Source organism: Garra rufa, chromosome 1 (genome assembly GCF_049309525.1).
Source record: "Garra rufa chromosome 1, GarRuf1.0, whole genome shotgun sequence".
NCBI lineage: Eukaryota > Metazoa > Chordata > Actinopteri > Cypriniformes > Cyprinidae > Garra > Garra rufa.
In genome coordinates this window covers 27,970,931-27,991,215 of record NC_133361.1, presented here as the reverse complement: position 1 = coordinate 27,991,215, position 20,285 = coordinate 27,970,931, and the positions used below count along the sequence as shown (strand labels likewise).

Here is a 20,285-nt window from a genome sequence, read left to right as displayed (position 1 = left end):
AACAATTGTTCTGCATTCTTCATACACTTGTAAGAAAGAATTTTTTTTTTCTCATTCAAAATGGTTTGAATCTCCTAGGAATCTATAAAACTGCCAACTTGTACCAGTTTCCCAGTTATGCATGTGATGTCAGTGAAAAACAATGGCTTGATATGCATACATTCAACATTATAATAATTATTCTTGCCTTAAAATACATTTTCATAATTAGTTTTTTTTAATGATATCCTGGTTATCTTGACAGGGTTATCTCAATTTGCCACATGAGTATATTTAGCTTTAGCTTTGCTATCAGCTATTAACATGCGTCAGTTCACTAGAAGTGTTTTCAACATCATGTGCTCAAGATACAGCTATTCAGTCACAGACCGTACAGTCATAAAGTTAGGTCTAATTTGATACATTTTCTGTTCAATTGCTTTTCCCTGAGTTTATTGAATATGCTTCAATGTTTCTTTGGATTTGTTTATCTCTCTGCAGTTTTACATCTTGTGAGTCTCACAGGTTTGTATATTTTATTTGTTTAGTGCCTGAAGTGCAAATGTGTTATCTAAAAGAGTCTAAATATGTTTCAGGTATTGCTTTATTGGAGATTAAATTGTTTTAACTTTATCTATCTTCGGGCTAATATTTGTGCTGAATTCATTTCTGTTCAGTTGACAATTTTTAATTATGATCACAAAAAAACATAATTTCAAATGACACATTTGATGGATTAGAATACTGTTTCTTACTTACAGCAGAACTAATAAGGAATTTTTGAAGAACTAACAGGTTACTATCCATTAACACTTAACTCACTACTGTTAACTACTAAGGAAGATGTGTTAACTAATCAGTATGTAATACAATTTTGTGAATGTGTTAAGTAACATTTAGCTAATCAATAACTAATGTATACTGTCATACCTCCTGAAGAACTACCTATTAATTATCTAATAGTTATGGTTCAAGAAAAATAACTATGAAATAACTGAACAGTTATATGCAAATAGTCACCATAATAATCAGGTTGTGGCCCTCAAATCAAGTACTTGGGTAAAAGTACAGATACCCCAATAAAATATTACTTCAGTAAAATTATAAATAGGCCTGTTCATTTTCAAAATGAATTGAGTAAAAGGATTTATTTATTAATTACTTAAGGGTTCACTATATTTTCACTTTAGAATAGGCCTACTGTTGCAGGTTTGAAATAAGTCTTGCAGAATTATTTGATAATTATTTATTAATTACTAATGGGTTTAGAATACTGTTTCAGTTTCTAAGTAATTCTTGCTGAATTATCTAATAATTCTTTGTTAATTACTAATTGATTCCCAATATTTTCCTTTTAGAATAGGCCTACTATTTTTGAAATAAGCCTGGAAAATTATTTGATCATTCTTTTGATAATTCTAATTTTAATTACTAATGGGTTACCTGTATTTTCACTTTCCCTCAGTCCTAGCCTCACATACAGGAACTGAATTAATGATAATATGGTATATGCTGAGGAGGCACACATACAGTACTGTATATAAAATTTAAAAACTAATGTAAGTTATCGCATGGCGCTGGAATGGTGGTGGGGTTTCTTACAAAACACTCACAAAACAATCCACTTGTCAGGTTTCTGGACTGTTTTGGTTTTTCCCAGTGTTTCCTCCCCTTTGGACTGTATGTGTTGGTTTTTCCCATTGTCTCCCCCCATTGGACTGTTTGGTTTCACCCCATGCCCATGTTTGATCTTCCTGTTCATTAGCGTCATTACCTTTACCCGTCATAGTAATTAGCTCCCCTTTATCAGTTGTTTGTTTTCTCAGTTTCCTTGTCCGGCTACAATCATTACAATTGTTACCTACTGTGTGCGTGCATGTTCCAGTCACCCTGTCTGTCCGTTACTCTGCCTGAGGATTTTGAAGACTTTGCATTTAGTCCTACGTCGTGTTGCGCATTCCTACATGCATCATGACACCACTAAACAGGCAAAAACCTCTGTGTAAGACTGCTCATTAGTTACTTCATAGATATTTTTCTTGAACCTTAACTAGTAGATAATTAATAGTAGTTCTCCAGGGGGTATGACAGAATACATTAGTTAATAATTAGCTAACTGTTACTTAACACATTCATAAAATTGGACCCACAGCATTCCTGGGACAGGCAACCCAGGGTATAAGGTCTACTAACCTACTCAACAGAGGGACAAGAGGTGGAATTGGTTTTATTTAGAAAAAAATTCTATTCAGCATCCTCAGCCGCAGTCACGCCGTTGGGTGGATGCACATGAGACTGCTTCAGCACTGGCTTCATAGAGTCCCGAGATGGACATGGCGTCGAGGCACATACCATGCATGGAGTTGTTGACAGTAGTCTTGGCCCTGAAGAGTTTCCGACCTTTGGTTCATAGCAAGCATGTGTTGGTCCGGACAGACAACATAGCGACAGTAGCATACATCAACCACCAAGGTGGTGTTCGCTCCATTTGCAAGCCACAACTAGCCTGCAATCTTCCCCGGCCTGGATACGTGCCCAAGGTACCCACCACTCTTTTCAGAGATCAAGTGGTCACCTTGCAAGCTATCCCTTCCCAGGAAGGGGACCCCAACCTGTCCATGTTATGCCCAGTCCATGCCCTGTGCATCTACATGGAACACACTCAGAACTTAGGACTTAGACGTGAAATGAAACCAGTATCTTCCAGAGTCCTAATCACAAGCTCTGAGACTCAGGAGATTGGCACCGTGTAGAGATTGCTACAGCGCTTTCCCCTCCTAGGGTTCTCAGTTCAGTACGTTTCCTTGAAGTGAACCCTGAGCTACCCTCTTCCATCACTTTAGCACAATACACAATGCTAAGTTCAGCGAAGGAACTTGCTATCAGAATCTAGTAAAAGGTAAGTTACCTCCTGTGAACTCTTGTACTGGTTTGGTTCTGTACACTTGTAACGCAGTCCGTAAGTTGTTGCCGTTTTCCCATGGGACCCCTAGTGTCGTACAATTGACACAATGTTGAAGTGAACGACATTAAGGGACTGTCTCGGTTTGGTATGGTAACCCTCGTTCCCTGATGGAGGTGTTGTGTCCTCCTGCCGCAACTCCGGACTGGCTCTGAGTGGGCTTGAGATGTTTCTCGGCTGCTCAGAACAGAACGCGTGAGTAGATGCTACTCTGGCTTATTATACCCGAATGTCTGGGGCGTGGCCAGCTATGCAAATTCTGCGCACCCAGTTTCATTGACACTTTTCTCAAGGTATCAGAGGTGTTTGGGCAACCTCTAGTGTCGTACTGTAATGTCTTTGTTCCCTCCATCAGGGAACGAGGGTTACCATACATAACCAAGACTTTTTGAAATGTGTTCAACAGGTACACAAGCTGACTGTCCTGTTCAGTTCAGCCAGAAGAGTGTTGTTGTGGAGTACGGTGGTTCTGTTGCAGTTACCTGTACCGCTTCTGTCCAGCATTATGGGATGGGATGGGAAGCCAGTGAGGGAGGAGTGGACAAGACCAGTGCCAGTGTGATCACATGGAGTGTGTCAGATCTGACAGAATGGGAGATAGAGCCATTCTGCTACATTTTCTATAACAAAAGCCATGATAAACCGTGTGAAGTAGAGCTCCCAGTGACTGTTTACAGTGAGTTTCCCTGTTATTGATATTTTTTGTCTTTTCATTCTCAGAAATATCTAATACATGTACATTCATCTACGTTCATCATTGCAGATTTTAGAGTGTGTAAATCTTCCTCCACAGAGACTCCAGACAGTGTGTCCATCAGCACTTTGAAACACAGCGGACCAATGATGGAGGGAAACCAGTATCAGCTCCAGTGTGACGTTACAGATGTATCTCCTGTTCAGTATCTCACTGTCAAATGGTACAAAGGACAAACTCTGCTGGATCAAACCACTTTCACTGACACCATCAAGACTCCAGTGAATGAAACAGCCACAATCCTGATCCGTCCAGACAGAGCTGATGATGGAGCTCAATACAGATGTGAAGCAGAGCTGGATCTGGGAGCAGAAGGACCTCAACCTCCTCCTACAGTCACATCACAACCTCTCAGTTCTGAAGTATACTGTAAGTTTATTATTGCCATATTTGCCTTTTAATTACATTTATATTTTTTATAAAGGACCTTAGTGTGAAGGATGTGTCAAATTTTATCACATACAGAGATATGCACATTAACAGATAATTTGATGAAATGTTACATCATGAGTTGCATTAACACAGATAAAAAGTTTTCAGTACAGTATTTATACTGATGTTATATAATAACAGCTGCTCAACATGTTGCTGTTGTGCTGAGAAATGCATCTCTGTTCTCCTCAGATAAACCAAAGCACTCTAAGTCAAAAGAGACCATCATTAAAGATGATACAGTTACGCTAGACTGTACAGTGAAGGCAAACCCGGCTCCTACATACACATGGCACTCAGAGCATCTGAAAGAGAAGAGCAGCTCCTCAAAGCTCCCGTCCTCCACACTCAGTACAGGAAAATACACGTGCACAGCCTCAAACTCTCTGGGAAGCGACAGCAAAGTGTTTATCGTCAAATCGTCAGGTAATAAAATTAAAAAATCATCTGAATATCATTTGTCTGTCTGATCTTTGTAAAATGAGGAAATGCAGTAATTATTATCTTGTTTATATTCAAATAAGATTTCATGAATGTTAATTTAGACATTTTGTATTCTTTGTTTAGCTTAGCTGTTTTGCTCTCATTAATGTGTGCATATTTTTTGATGACATTTGATGACTTGAATACTTATTTATGATAATTAATAATACTTTCAGTTTTTTAAATGTTCCCAAAAATATTTTAAGAATGATGAATGGTTCCAACAATAGTTTTTTATGGCATCACTGGGAAACCTTCCCTTTTGGAGCCTGTATTTTTAATAGCACATTTGTAGACAGGGATTTAGCATTGAAAACACTGAGTGTTGTTTCTGTTTCTACCAACATTAACACTGTTTCTCTTCCACAGGTAGTCGTCCCACATTCTGGACTGTTCTTATTTTCTTCCAGTTGCTGGTTGCATTGATGACGGTCATTTAACTCTCCTAAGTGACTCTCCTAAAGTAGTAACAGTTTAATGTTAAGTTTTTAGACCTTATTTACTCCGTCCAAACTGCTAGGCTGTTAGGGGTCATTTTCTATCCAGAACAGTGAAAGCATAAAAAAATAACATGACTTCACGTCAGGTCAAAATCATGTTATCAAAGATCTTAGTTATTAGTTATAACAGATCTTCGTTAGCGTATATTTACATTCCCTTTTGGACTGTTCATGTTGGTTTCTCCCTCTGTTGCCCATATTTGGTTGTTCCTGTTTGTCCTCATTTAGTCATTATTAGTTGCCTTGTATCACCTGTGTCTAATTAGTTCATTGTAATCACCTGTCCTTGTATCATTAGCCTGTTTTTATAAGTTGGTTTCAGTTCAACGTTTGTTGCTTGATCACAAGGTTATGTTGGTGTGTGTTTTTCTCTGCTGTTCATGTGTGGATTTGCCTATTGTGGATGTTATTAAAAGTCTTGTCATTACATTTTGTCTTTGTGCGCCTCCTTCCACACACACGACTGTGACATGATCGGACCAAATGAAGTTTAGCAGAGTTTACCCCATGTTTCCTTTTTTTATATGCAGTGTTTTGTTTTGTTTTTCTTTTTTTTTTTCTGTTTTTCGCCCCCATTTCATAAATGACCCGGCCGTTCTCTCAAGGACCACACCCAGGATTTCTTACATTTGTTGAACTACACTCACTGCCTGGACAGTTGCCAATGCTTGTTTTACTGGGCTGACCTGAACACAGCAACACGAGTGCAGTATTTTTATTTTTATTTTTATTTTTCTCATCCAAAATGGATTGAATCTCCTAGGAATCCATAAAACTCCTGACTTGTAGTAGTTTCTCAGTTATGCATGTGAAGTCAGTGTAAAAATCAATGGCTTGATATGCATGATCAGAAAAACAATCACTTTTATGTATAAATAAATTCTTTACTTTATATGTTTGCATGAAATTTAACCATTGATAGCCACTAGTTCCTGTTTTATAATGTTAGTTCATTTATTTTCATGTTTTTACTTTTATTATACATTAAACATAACACAACATTATAGTAATTATTCTTGCCTTAAAATACATTTTCATATTTTTTGCTTTTGTATGATGTTCTTGTCAGGGTTACCTCAACTTACTATACCACATGAGTATAGAGTTAATTTAGTTCTGTTTAGTTTTTGCTGCTGTTTTGCTATCAGCTATTAAACTGCGTCAGTCCACTGAAATCTCTTTTTCCAGGGTGGGGTTTGTTTCTTTTTTTTTTCCTTGTTTGTTTCATTATCGTGTGCTCGAAGTGCAGCTGTTCAGTCACAGACCGTACAGTCAGAGTTACTCTCATAAAGTTGGGTCTTATTTGCTACATTTTCTGTTCAGTTGCTTTCCACTGAGTTTATTCAATATGCTTCAACATTTCTTTGGATTTGTTTATCTCTCTGCAGTTTCACAGCTTGTGAGTCTCACAGGTTTGTATGTTTTATTTGTTCAGTGCCTGAAGTGCAAGCATGTGTTCTGGAATGAGTCTGAATATGTTTCAGGTATTACTTTATTGGAGATTAAATTATTTAAGCTTTATATTATTTTTAACTTTGTTATAGGGCGAATATCTGTGCTACATTTATTTCTGTTCAGTTAACAATTCTAAATGATCCATTGATTAGCCATCCTAGTAATATAGTAATAGCAATATGAAAGGCAGATACTGTGAATGAAGTGTTTGTGCAAAAAAATTGTGCAGTGTAAATGATACTTTGTGATTTTGTGTATTAACATAGAAAATATGCTGAAATGTTTAAAAAAAGGTACATTTTTGATATGATGTGAGATTAGCAATAAGAGTTTTATATATGTATAAATGTTTCTCAATGTGTTCAACAGGTACACAAGCTAAATGTCCTGTTCAGTTCAGCCAGAAGAGTGTTGTTGTGGAGTACGGTGGTTCTGTTGCAGTTAACTGTACCGCTATTGCTCCACATTATGGGATGGGATGGGAAGCCAGTGAGGGAGGAGTGGACAAGACCAGTGCCAGTGTGATCACATGGAGTGTGTCAGATCTGACAGAATGGGAGATAGAGCCATTCTGCTACATAAACTATGACAGAAGCCATGCTAAACCATGTGAAGAAAAGCTCCCAGTGACTATTTACAGTGAGTTTCCCTGTTATTGATATTCTTTGTTTTTCCATTCTCAGAAATATCTAATAAATGTACGTTCATCACTGCAGATTCCTGAGTGTCTAAATCTTCCTCCACAGAGACTCCAGGCAGTGTGTCCATCAGTATTGTGAAACACAGAGGACCAATGATGGAGAGAAACCAGTATCAGCTCCAGTGTGACGTTACAGATGTGGCTCCTGTTCAGTATCTCACTGTCAAATGGTACAAAGGACAAACTCTGCTGGATCAAACCACTTTCACTGACACCATCAAGACTCCAGTGAATGAAACAGCCACAATCCTGATCCGTCCAGACAGAGCTGATGATGGAGCTCAATACAGATGTGAAGCAGAGCTGGATCTGGGAGCAGAAGGACCTCAACCTCCTCCTACAGTCACATCACAACCTCTCAGTGCTGAAGTATACTGTAAGTTTATTATTGCCATATTTGCCTTTTAAATAAAATTTATAATTTTTTTCTAAAGGACCTTTATGCAACTGTCACATTTCATCAAACAGATATTTGCATATTATCTGAGATCATTTGATCAAATATGACATATTATGAATTGAATTAGCACAGATAAAAAAGGTTTCAGTTGTGCAGTATTTATTACAAATTTTTAATAAATCTGTTAAGAACTAATTATTGACAGACAAATAAACGTTTGATAGTAATAGCATTTTGAAAGGCAGACACTGTGAATGAAGTTTATATAGCCTAGATGAAAATTATTATAGTTTATATAGATGAAAAATTTGTGCAGTGAAAAGAATACTTTGTGATTTTATATTTTATATTAACATGTTAGAAAATATACCAAAATGTTTTTAAAAAGGTGCATTTTTGATATGCTATGAGATTAGCACTTGGAGTTTTATATATAAATATATATATATAAAAAAAAGGTTTCTCAATGTGTTCAACAGGTACACAAGCTGGATGTCCTGTTCAGCTCAACCCAAAGAGTGTTGTTGTGGAGTACGGCGGTTCTGTTGCAGTTACCTGTACCGCTTCTGTCCCGCATTATGGGATGGGATGGGAAGCCAGTGAGGGAGGAGTGGACAAGACCAGTGCCAGTGTGATCACATGGAGTGTGTCAGATCTGATAGAATGGGAGATAGAGCCATTCTGCTACATTAACTATGACAAAAGCCAAGCTAAACCATGTGAAGAAAAGCTCCCAGTGACTATTTACAGTGAGTTTCCCTGTTATTGATATTCTTTTTTTTTCATCCTCAGAAATATCTAATAAAAGTACATTCATCACTGCAGTGTGTGAGTGTGTGTGAATCTTCCTCCACAGAGACTCCAGACAGTGTGTCCATCAGTATTGTGAATCACAGCGGACCAATGATGGAGGGAAACCAGTATCAGCTCCAGTGTGACGTTCATGATGTATCTCCTGTTCAGTATCTCACTGTCAAATGGTACAAAGGACAAACTCTGCTGGATCAAACCACTTTCACTGACACCATCAAGACTCCAGTGAATGAAACAGCCACACTCCTGATCCGTCCAGACAGAGCTGATAATGGAGCTCAGTACAGGTGTGAAGCAGAGCTGAAACTGGGAGCAGAAGGACCTCAACCTCCTCCTACAGTCACATCACAACCTCTCAGTGCTGAAGTACACTGTAAGTTTATTATTGCCATATTTGCTTTTTAATTAAATGTTTTTTTTTTCTAAAGGACCTTAGTGGGAAGGATGTGCAACTGTCATATTTCATCACACCCAGAGATATGCACATTAACAGATAATTTGATGAAATGTTACATATCATAAAATGCATTAACACTGATTTTTTTTCAGTACCTGTATCTGTTATTACACTCTCAAAAAGGATGTGTTAATTTTTAACACATTGTTTGTGTTATGTCTATTCTAACACATTTTATGTTACTTTGTGTTAAATGTGTGTTAAAAACGAAAAAGAAAAAAAAAAGAAAATATCCAACACAGTGTGTCCAACACAATATGTGTTAAATATCAGCCAATCACATTGCTGCTTGCCTCACTTCATGAGCCGTTATTCTACTGAGACAAAGAACTTATACTGACAAGAAGTGAAAGTCAATAGAACGTTCCATCATAGATATATATACGTTCCATTGCAACAGCGCCGCCCAGTAGCAGCCCTACGCTTCCGCCATTTTGGAGTGAAAGCGACTCGGCAATCCACTACCTTCATGCTGTCGCTATGGCAAATATCAGCTGCTTTGTTTAAAAAAAAAAAAGTACATCAAAGCTAAAATACACAACCTGAATCATGACAACATTTATTTTTAAATTTTCCTTTTCCGTTTATTTCTTAAGAATGTTTGTATTATATAATATACAGTGGCGGTTCTAGACAAATTTGACTAGGGGGGCCAAGAAGGGGCCAGTGTTTAACCAGAGGGGCACATTAAAAAATGACAACAAGTGATATTTAAAGATTATAAACTTTATTTTACTTTAAAATCATACAAACATTTTAGGGATGCTCATATTGACCGTTCACTGTTAACCGACAGTAAGAATTTTAACCGATTTTTACTATAAGTTAAACGGTTTAATTTTTTTTACGTTTGCTGCATGGTGAAAGAAAAAAAATGTTTACTCACGGGCGCTTGTCGACACGTGCAGTGCGGCTGTTTAGACATATTTTGATGAGTAAGCACCTGCTTTACCTTCTCTTAGTTTGTGTAACTGATGTAAAGCCTATGTGCTGCACGATAGCAATGGCGATGTTGCGTTATCAGAGAGTGAATCCGTGAATAAATGAATTCAAATTCTGAATTAATTATAGTCTTAAAAGTGCGCGCTCCCCTTACAATCACTGGAAAGCTGTCACTCATACATTACTGTAGTTCATCGCAATCTCTCAAAGTTAATAAAAGGTAATAAAATCACATTTACACAATACAATTAATCTCTTATTTACATCATGTCTACACTTTCTTTGTTTTAATGAGAGAGTTCTCAGAGGTGTAGAATTTCAGCAGAACTGAACCGGCACTTGAACATGAACTAACAATGAACAGCTGTATATTTTTATTAACTAACGTTAACAAAGATTTTACAAAGCCATTTACAAACTTGATTTAATTATCAGTGTGAAAAACAAAAGTAACACGGTTATGTGCAAGAACAACAAGTCACTCACGAAATGAAATTGTTTTGCTTACCTTCGACTCTTGCAACAGGAGAAATAAATCGTAGCTCCTCTATCCAAGAGTAGTTCTAATTGTTGCTGCAGTGTTTGTGTGCGCCGCTCTAATTTACCCATGTAAGTAGAACGATGCGTCGCATTAGTTCCGCTTTTGGCGCTCGTGTGTAAAACCATAATTAATTAATTTTTTTATTTGGTCAGTACGGGGGGCCACAGGGGTGGCCAAGGATATGTCTACAGGGGCACGGGCCTCCCTTGGCCTCCGTGTAGAACCGCCACTGATAATATATATATTACTTCTGTTAATTATTAAACCATAACTCGTTTGTTATTAAAAGGATTTTTGTATGTTTTGTACGTACCCTAACCTTTGTTATTAATGCAATTTAAAAATATGACAACACAAAATAACGTATATTATCAAAAACAGACTTTGTCTTGCATTTATTTTTTGCAAAATCTTTGCTCTCTAGCATTATAAAAGCTGAACTAATACCAACATATATAATTAATTTAAGGACATGCATCAGAAAATTGGGAATGTTAGACAATAAATATACGACAGGAATATAACAGCTTAACAGTAGCTAAACAGTTTTTGCAGTATTGTCTTATATTAATGTCCGGTAAAGCATGACTAAAAACTCCAAAATTATTTATTTAGTTATGAAAGACACAGCAACACATCATGTTCTGTAAGATCATCATATTTGTAGTGTGTTGGGTTTAACACGTACAATATAATGTATAAATACAATATATATTTCAGACCTAATAGTAAATAATAATAGTAATAGTAAATGCATTAAGTTGCATAAAATAAAAATACTGCCTCAAATAATGGTTGGATTCCACAATTGATTACATAAAACATATACAAAACAACTTTTACTGTAGTAGTCATAATATTTACTGATGACTTAATTTGAGAAATTGTCTATTGCGCTTCTGAATTGGCTGTGAGATTCGCCAATTTTGGGTGTGTAAGATGATGGATTCTGATCCGTAAAATAAATCTAACTGTGTAGAGTGACGTTTTGCACTTTTTAAGGTCACACACTACCTCCCTGCAGTCATTGCGTTCTTTTATTTCCACTTTGACTTCTATTTCGTTGTCATTCTGTCTGCTTCTGTGCTGTTGTCCAGTTGGAATTATACATTTTTAAAATGTCTTTTGCGATCGTTTGGAGACGGTCGAGGGGCATTTGGCACATATAGACGTTTTTCCTGAACGCGGAAGTAAGTCCGACTCTTAACAGAAAGAATGTTTTGCATCTCCGGTGTTGTGCCCATTTTCGACCCCTGCCAAATTATTACCCCCTCTGGTTGAAATCGCTACCTGATTGCCTAATCCTAACCCCTCCCCCACACCTAACCCTAAACTACTCTTCTGTAGTTATATCGTGTACTAAGGTGGAAATGCAAAACTGCGATTTTCTAGGCTGATAAGATTAGGAACTACACTTCCATTCTGGCGTAACAGTCAAGGAAGTTTGCTGCCGTAATATGGCCGAAGCAGGCGGAGTATTATCAGAAATGAGTTCCAAGCTAGTTTAGCATTTGCACATGTGCTGCGTGGTATTACTGCTCCTGCTTCAGCCTTATTACGGCAGCAAACTTCCTTGACTATTACGCCGGAATGAAAGTGTAGTTCCGAATCTTATCAGCCTAGAAACTCGCAGCTTTGCATTTCCACCGGTCTTAGTATACGATATAACTACAGAAGAGTCAAGTTTTAAATAGGACAAATATTGAAACTCGTTGGTCATTTTTGAATGCGATGCTATTGGTCTAATAGGATTCAATGATCTATGCTAAGCTATGCTAAAAGTGATATCGCCAGAACAGGAGAACGGCTGAATGGATTTCAAAACGGTAAAACTCAACTTATTAACTCGAGGGGAGTTGGAGAATGAGCCTATTTCCAAAAAAGTGGAGTGTTCCTTTAAGCTTTTCCTGCCTTTTTAGCTATCGCTATTGTACAATATTCGCTATGTGTAGCCTATAAATAACAAAAGTGTCTTTATTTTACTCTTGCAGCTTTGACTGGAAGACACTCCTGAAGCGCTTGTGGCAGTTACTGACATGACAGAGACTAACGAGAGACTTCATCTCACGACCCTCACCACCACTTGTATGCTGATAAAAATATGTAAATAAACCGATTAATACTTAAGAGGTTGTCAAATACCACATTTTTTTATTTAAAGTACAAACTTTATTAACCATTAACAACTTTTCACTCAAGGAACAATTAAAATGTTGAAATGACTGTATTGTGATTGTTTACCTCTCTTTTTTTAACCTTTTTGAGTTATGTAATTGTTAGTAGCAGGTTTAATAAATTGTGTTTAAACTATACATTAGTTTGCAGTGTCTTTATTGCATACAAAAATGTGTTAAAAAATAACACATACTTGACACAAATTGTGTATTTATAACATAATAGTGTGTAGAAAAAAACAACACATTTCCTGTGTTAGCTGGAATAACACACTAGTTGAGTTAAAACTAACACAAAATGTGTTGTCCTTAACTAGACACAAAGGTGTGTTAAGAAACAACACAGGCTGTGTTGTTTCTTAACACACCTTTACACTTTAAGAGTGTAACAGCCGCTCAACATGTTGCTGTTGTGCTGAGAAATGCATCTCTGTTCTCCTCAGATAAACCAAAGCACTCCAATTCAACAGAGACCATCATTAACATTAAAGTCCCTGAAGTAGTTCTCCATTCTCTTTTTTTCTCCCACTTCACTTCCTGTTTTTTTCTACACTGTCCTATCAAGGCAAAACAGCAAAAATAAATCTTAAAAACGCAAAACAAAACAAAAAAACATACAAGTTGTTTAGCTGATGAAAAATCTTTCTGAAAAAACTTTCTAGACAAAATCTCCATAAAACGGTTTTATCATATGCCAAAACTGCAAGTTTATCCATTGTTTTTATCCATGGCGTCTCACCTTGCATCTGTGGATAGTGGATAGCTGGTGTGTTCTACACAGAAACATGCTGTTTTACCAAATCTCAATCTTGCAGTAATCCATATAGTCGTAAACTCATTTCACGCTCTCTGTCTATGCAATTTGTTGAAAAACATATATTTGCTGTTAATGCTCCTCACATCACAAAATAAGACAAAAGTTTGCCAAATATTTAAAGTTGCTGTCAAATTATTATTTAAAATGACTTGTCTAACAGGGTGGAAAAGAGCATAACAGGGTTGAATGGAGCATAACAGGGTGGAACACCAGTGTTAGGTTCAGTCGATGAGCTTTCCTTCATTGTCCTGTATATTTTGCCACCTGTAATGTATGGATCTGCATCTCTATAATATTGTTTCAAAACAACACGCAAAAGAATTCCAGATTTCCTTTGATTGTAGATCCGGCAAATGTACAATGTACAATGCGTTTGTACAATACTATTATATTCCTGTTTTAATATATTTCTGTTTTTCCATCTGTGATTTTTTGCTTGCTTGAATGTGTCTGATGGTTATGTTTGTAACATTTTTACAAATGCAAACAGAACAATGATACTGGTCAAATATAATAAAAACACTTATACAGTTTTTTTTCTCCTCCAAAATGATTTGAATCCTTTAGGAATCCATAGATAGTATTTTCCCAGTTATGCATGTGAAGTCAGTGTAAATCAATGGCTTGGTACGCATGATCGGAGAATCACCACAACTATCACATTTATATATAAATAAATACCTGCCTTTATAAGTTAGCATAAAATTTAACCACTGATAGCACTAGAAAATCCCCTTTTTATAACTGTTCACTAGATATTATTATATACTTAATTACTTTTATTGCACATAAAACATATCACATCATTCAACATTAATTCTTCTTGTATGATGTTATCTTGTCTTATCACAAGAATTCAGGTTTTCATATTTAATTTAGTTTCACTTCTGCTTCATCAGTCAGTCAACTGAAATCTCTTTTTCCAGGGTGGGGTTTTCTATTTTTTCTTCTTGATTTGTTTTAATAATGTGTGCTTCAAGGTACAGCTATTCAGTCACAGACTGTAACAGACTGTTACTGTCATAAAGTTGGGTCTATTTACAACATTTTCTGTTCAATTGCTTTTCCCTGAGATTATTGAATATGCTTCAACATTTCCTTGGATTTGTTTATCTCTCTGCAGTTTCACAGCTTGGGAGTCTCACAGGTTTGTATGTTTTATTTGTTCAGTGCCTGAAGTGCAAACATGATATCTTAAATGAGTCTAAATATGTTTCAGGTATTACTTTACGGGAGATTTAATGATTTTAAATTTGTTATCTATCTTAGGGCTAGTATTTATGCTAAATTAATTTCTGTTCAGTTGACAGTTCTAAACGATCCCTCTTAATAAATTAAATGACAGACAAATTAAACATTTGATAGTAATAGCATTATAAAGGCAGATACTGTGAATTAAGCTTTATAGATGAAAATGATTATAGTTTATTTAGATGAAAAATTTGTGCAGTGAAAAGGCTACTGTGATTTTGTGTATTAACAGAAAATTTGCCAAAATGTTTGTAAAAAGGTGCATTTTTGATATGCCATGAGCTTAGTACTAAGAGTTTTATGTATATAAAATCAATGTTCCTAAATGTGTTCAACAGGTACACAAGCTGAATGTCCTGTTCAGTTCAGCCAGAAGAGTGTTGTTGTGGAGTACGGTGGTTCTGTTGAAGTTAACTGTACCGCTACTGTCCAGCATTTTGGGATGGGATGGGAAGCCAGTGAGGGAGGAGTGGACAAGACCAGTGCCAGTGTGATCACATGGAGTGTGTCAGATCTGACAGAATGGGAAATAGAGCCATTCTGCTACATAAACTATGACAAAAGCCATGATAAACCGTGTGTAGAAGAGCTCCCAGTAACCGTTTACAGTGAGTTTCTCTGTTATTGATATTTTTTGTCTTTTCATTCTCAGAAATATCTAATAAATGCACATTCATCTACGTTCATCACTGCAGTGTGTGAGTGTGTGTGTGTGAATCTTCCTCCACAGAGACTCCAGACAGTGTGTCCATCAGTATTGTGAAACACAGAGGACCAATGATGGAGGGAAACCAGTATGAGCTCCAATGTGACGTTCATGATGTGGCTCCTGTTCAGTATCTCACTGTCAAATGGTACAAAGGACAAACTCTGCTGGATCAAACCACTTTCACTGACACCATCAAGACTCCAGTGAATGAAATGGCTACACTCCTGATCCGTCCAGAAAGAGCTGATGATGGAGCTCAATACACATGTGAAGCAGAGCTGGATCTGGGAGCAGAAGGATCTCAACCTCCTCCTACAGTCACATCACAACCTCTCAGTGCTGAAGTATACTGTAAGTTTATTATTGCCATATTTGCTTTTTAATTAAATGTATTTTTTTGTAAAGGACTTTAGTGGGAAGGACGTGCAACTGTCATATTTCATCACACCCAGAGATATGCACATTAACAGATAATTTGATGAAATGTTACATATCATAAAATGCATTAACACTGATTTTTTTCAGTACCTGTATCTGTTATTAACAGCTGCTCAACATGTTGCTGTTGTGCTGAGAAATGCATCTCTGTCCTCCTCAGATAAACCAAAGCACTCCAATTCAACAGAGACCATCATTAAAGATGATACAGTTACGCTAGACTGTACAGTGAAGGCAAACCCAGCCCCTACATACACATGGGACTCAGAGCAACTAAAAGAGAAGAGCAGCTCCTCAAAGCTCCCATCCTCCACACTCAGTCCAGGAAAATACACGTGCACCGCCGAAAACTCTCTGGGAAGCAACAGCAAAGTGTTCATCGTCAAATCAACAGGTGGGTTATGAAAAGTTATCTGCATATCATTTGTCTGTCTGATCTTTGCAAAATGTTAAATGTGAAATAATTATTATTTTGTTTCTGCATAAGTTTTCATGAATGTTAATTTAGATGTGAAATGAATGAATGTGTGTATTAATAATGAGTGCACATTTGTGACATCTGATGACTTATGTGTAGCTTTATGATAACGTTTTTTTATTTCTGGATGTTGGATTGAGTGTTTCTTATGTTGTACATTGTGTTTGATTTCTGGGATTCTGTAGACAGGGATTCAGCAGTGAAAACACTGAGTGTTTTGTACCAACATTAACACTGCTTTTCTTTTACAGGTAGTCGTCCCACATTCTGGACCGTTCTTATTTTTTTCCAGTTGTTGGTTGGATTGATGATTGTCATTTAGGAAAGAATTAGTCAGTGTTGTATTTTTTCTTTCTTTCTTTCTTTCTTTCTTTTATTTCTTTTCTTTCTTTCTTTCTTTCTTTCTTTCTTTCTTTCTTTCTTTCTTTTTTGTTCAGTGGAATTCATAAAAAACTCTGTCAAGCATATGAAGTCAGTGTAAATTGTAATCTTGATGCATGATCGGGGAACCACAACAACACATGACTTACATTTATACATAAATTCCTGCCTTTAGATGTTAGCATGAAGTTTAAAATCTGACTGTTACTGTTAATTAATGTTCATTTTGATTTTGTGTGTGTGTGTGTGTGTGTGTGTGTGTGTGTGTGTGTGTGTGTGTGTGTGTGTGTGTGTGTGTGTGTGTGTGTGTGTGTGTGTGTGTGTGTGTGTGTGTGATTAATTTTAACAAATTTTGTTTATTTTTTCCACAAAGTTTTTAAAGTAATTTCACGATCTTAGGTTAAAATATATGTATGCCACAGTTCCTGTAACTGGTTACCATGCAGTTTTCTTTTCTTTTTTCTAATTTGAAATGGCAATGCTGTGTGACTAATTAATTTTACATTACAAATATTTAATTTTGTTTATATGACGATGCAAGTATGAAAACCGCATTTTTAAAAAAACTGTCAGTTTCCTTCCATCCTGTCATGTTGATTGTTGCAGTTTATGGTAATTTAAAGGATTAGTTCACTTCCAGAACAAACATTTCCAGATAATTTACTTACCCCTTTGTCATCCAAGATGTTCATGTCTTTCTTTCTTCAGTCGTAAAAAAAATATGTTTTTGTAGAAAACATTGCAGGAATTTTCTCCATATAGTGGACTTCAATGGTGCCCACAAGCTTGAACTTCCAAAATGTGGCTTGAATGCAGGTTCAAAGTGCTCTAAACCATCCCAGCTGAGGAATATGGGTCTTATCTAGTGGTCATTTTCTTAAATAAATTAATATTTATACACTTTTTAACCATAAAACTTGTCTTGCTTTTGTCTAGCTCTGCAATGCGCATGTGTACTCTGTGTGCTCCGATTCAAGACAGTTAGTGTATGAAATAAAACTCCCATCTCATTTTCTTCTCCAACTTCAAAATCATCCTACATCACTGCAAAGAAGATTAAACACCCTTTACAAAAAATGGTAAAACAGCGATGTAGCACAATTTTAAATTTAACAGAGAAGATGAGATGGGAGTTTTTCGATATACACTCTTAAAAATAAAGGTGCTTCATGATGCCATAGAAGAACCTTTTTTGTCTAAATGGTTCCATAAAGAACCTTTAACTTCAACATTTCTGTTGCAGTAAGGTTCTCTGTGGCAAAAGAAGGTTCTTACCTTAAAAAGGTAAATAAGTGAAGGTTCTTTAAAGAACCTTTGACTGAATGGTTCTTTGTGGAATCAAAAATGGTTCTTGTATGGCATCGCTGTAAAGAACCTTTTAAATCACCTTTATTTTTTATGAGAGTACCCTAACTGTCTTAAACCGGAGTGCACATGAGCATCACAGAGCTAGAGAAGATGAGCATTTGTGGTTAAAAAAAACAAACAAAAAGTGTATAAATATGAATTTATTTAAGAAAAATTACAGATTGTTTGTGTTACGGAGAGATAGGGACGTGAAGCGGGAAGATCCATACACAAAGCCTTATTAATAAACATGTTCAAACAAGCAGGATCAAACACAGGCAAACAGGTATACGAAGGGCAAGACACGATTAATCCATTGATCAACGGAAAATGGGTAATCCAAACAGACAGCCGCTAGACCAAACGAGGAGCGAACAGAGTCAAATAACTAGACAAGGAAACAAGACTAAACTGACTCAGGAAACTAGAAATGGCTCCGTACAGTTGCTAACACTAGTAGAGTGGTAAACGCAATACAATACTTGGCACTGAATGATCGTAATGGCTGCATATTTTTTTTTACTGTTCGTGATTGGCTACAGCAGTGTGCATAATGAGTGAGGTGGAGCATGGGAAGTGTAGTCCAGGGTGACACGTAACAGTGTGTAGAGTGAGAATCAAAGGAATGATACGGCGACCTCAGGGTTCGTGACAGTTTGACTAGATAAGACCCTTGTTCCTCATCTGGGATCGTTAAAAGCTCTTTTAACCTGCATTTAAACTGCATTTTGGAAGTTCAAACTCATATGTGACCCTGGACCACAAATCCAGTCTTAAGTCGCTGGGGTATGTTTGTAGCAATAGCCAAAAATACATTGTATGGGTCAAAATTACTGATTTTTCTTTTATGCCAAAAATCATTAGGAAATTAAGTAAAGATCATGTTCCATGAAGATTTTTTGTAAAATTCCTACTGTAAATGTATCAAAATGTAATTTTTGATTAGTAATATGCATTGTTAAGAACCTAATTTGGACAACTTTAAAGGTGATTTTCTCAGGATTTTGATTTTTTTGCACCCTCAGATTCCAGATATTCAAATAGATGTATCTCGGCCAAATATTGTCCTATCCTAACAAACCATACATCAATAGAAAGCTTATTTACTGAGCTTTCATATTATATATACATCTCAGTTTCGTAAAATTTAACCTTATGACTGGTTTTGTGGTCCAGGGTCACATATAGTTTACTATATGGAGAAAATTCTTGAAATGTTTTCCTCAAAAAACATAATTTCTTTAAGACTGAAGAAAGAAAGACATGAACATCTTGGATGACAAGGAGGTGAGTAAATTATATGCAAATTTTAGTTCTGGTAGTGAAAAAAAAAAACATTAAAAAAACAATGTTTGCTTGTGCATACAACCAACTTTTATATAAGAAAAATTGTTATAAAGTGTTAAATCTACATCCTGAAGAAAGACTAGTTAAGAACCACTTTTGTATAACATCAGTAATCTGGTAATTTGATTTGTTTGTCACCCTGTAATACCACATTTAGAAGGTATTTAGTAAAAATAAAGGTTTCAAATGGGTGTTTTTGCAGTGAAGCCATAGAAGAACCATTTTTGGTTCCCCAAAGAACCTTTCAGTAAACTGTTCCTATAAAAGAACCATTTTAACAACATTTTAAAAATCTAAAGGAAAATATAAAGAACCTGTTCTGCATTTGAAAGGTTCAAGGTTCTTCATAGAACCATTGATGCCAGTAAAGAACCTTTATTTTTAAAGGAGTAGTTCACTTTCATGAAAATTCGCAGATAATGTACTCACCCCCTTGTAATCCAAGATGTTCATGTCTTTCTTTCTTTAGTCATAAGGAAATTATGTTTTTTGAGAAAAAAACATTTCAGGATTTCTCTCCATATAAAGGACTTCTATGGTGCCCCCGAGTTTGAACTTCCAAAATGCAGCTTCAAATGGCTCTAAACGATTACAGCCGAGGAAAGAAGGGTCTTATCTAGCAAAACAATCGGTTATTTTCTAAAAAAAAAAATTACAATTTATATACCTTTTAACCTCAAATGCTCGTATTGTCTAGCTCTGTGTGTACTCTGTGTAGAGATTAAAAAGGACATCAATTGTAAATGTTTTTAGAAAACAACCGATCGTTTCGCTATATAAGACCCTTCTTCCTCGGCTGGGATCATTTAGAGCCCTTTGAAGCTGCATTTAAACTGTATTTTGGAAGTTCAAACTCGGGATCATAGAAGTCTATTATATGGAGAGAAATCCTGAAAAGTTTTCCTCAAAAAACATAATTTCTTTA

At 36.2% G+C, this 20,285-nt stretch overlaps 2 protein-coding genes across 2 annotated transcripts; both read left to right on the top strand.

The window, feature by feature from the left end:
• The first annotated feature begins 381 nt into the window (after nt 1–381).
• LOC141333459 (vascular cell adhesion protein 1-like) lies at nt 382–5,524 on the top strand. Its single transcript, XM_073838477.1, has 5 exons — nt 382–504; nt 3,348–3,617; nt 3,735–4,064; nt 4,320–4,553; nt 4,980–5,524. Exons 1-5 carry the CDS (start codon nt 441–443, stop codon nt 5,048–5,050), a joined length of 969 nt encoding a protein of 322 aa, XP_073694578.1. The 5' UTR covers nt 382–440; the 3' UTR covers nt 5,051–5,524.
• Nucleotides 5,525–6,352: 828 nt separating this feature from the next.
• Nucleotides 6,353–16,349, top strand: LOC141299826 (vascular cell adhesion protein 1-like). Its single transcript, XM_073830223.1, has 10 exons — nt 6,353–6,522; nt 6,935–7,204; nt 7,312–7,641; nt 8,145–8,414; nt 8,522–8,844; nt 8,907–8,932; nt 14,438–14,556; nt 14,999–15,268; nt 15,391–15,720; nt 15,968–16,349. Exons 1-10 carry the CDS (start codon nt 6,459–6,461, stop codon nt 16,210–16,212), a joined length of 2,247 nt encoding a protein of 748 aa, XP_073686324.1. The 5' UTR covers nt 6,353–6,458; the 3' UTR covers nt 16,213–16,349.
• Nucleotides 16,350–20,285: the final 3,936 nt, after the last annotated feature.

What these genes read in the sequence shown, in the direction of transcription:
- LOC141333459 (XM_073838477.1), top strand. Translation starts at nt 441, where the DNA reads ATGCTTCAATGTTTCTTTGGATTTGTTTATCTCTCTGCAGTTTTACAT. An exon ending in ACATCTTGTGAGTCTCACAG is followed by an intron (nt 505 to 3,347) that starts GTTTGTATATTT and finishes TGTGTTCAACAG; the next exon opens with GTACACAAGCTGACTGTCCT. An exon ending in GCTCCCAGTGACTGTTTACA is followed by an intron (nt 3,618 to 3,734) that starts GTGAGTTTCCCT and finishes CTTCCTCCACAG; the next exon opens with AGACTCCAGACAGTGTGTCC.
- LOC141299826 (XM_073830223.1), top strand. Translation starts at nt 6,459, where the DNA reads ATGCTTCAACATTTCTTTGGATTTGTTTATCTCTCTGCAGTTTCACAG. An exon ending in ACAGCTTGTGAGTCTCACAG is followed by an intron (nt 6,523 to 6,934) that starts GTTTGTATGTTT and finishes TGTGTTCAACAG; the next exon opens with GTACACAAGCTAAATGTCCT. An exon ending in ACAGCTTGGGAGTCTCACAG is followed by an intron (nt 14,557 to 14,998) that starts GTTTGTATGTTT and finishes TGTGTTCAACAG; the next exon opens with GTACACAAGCTGAATGTCCT.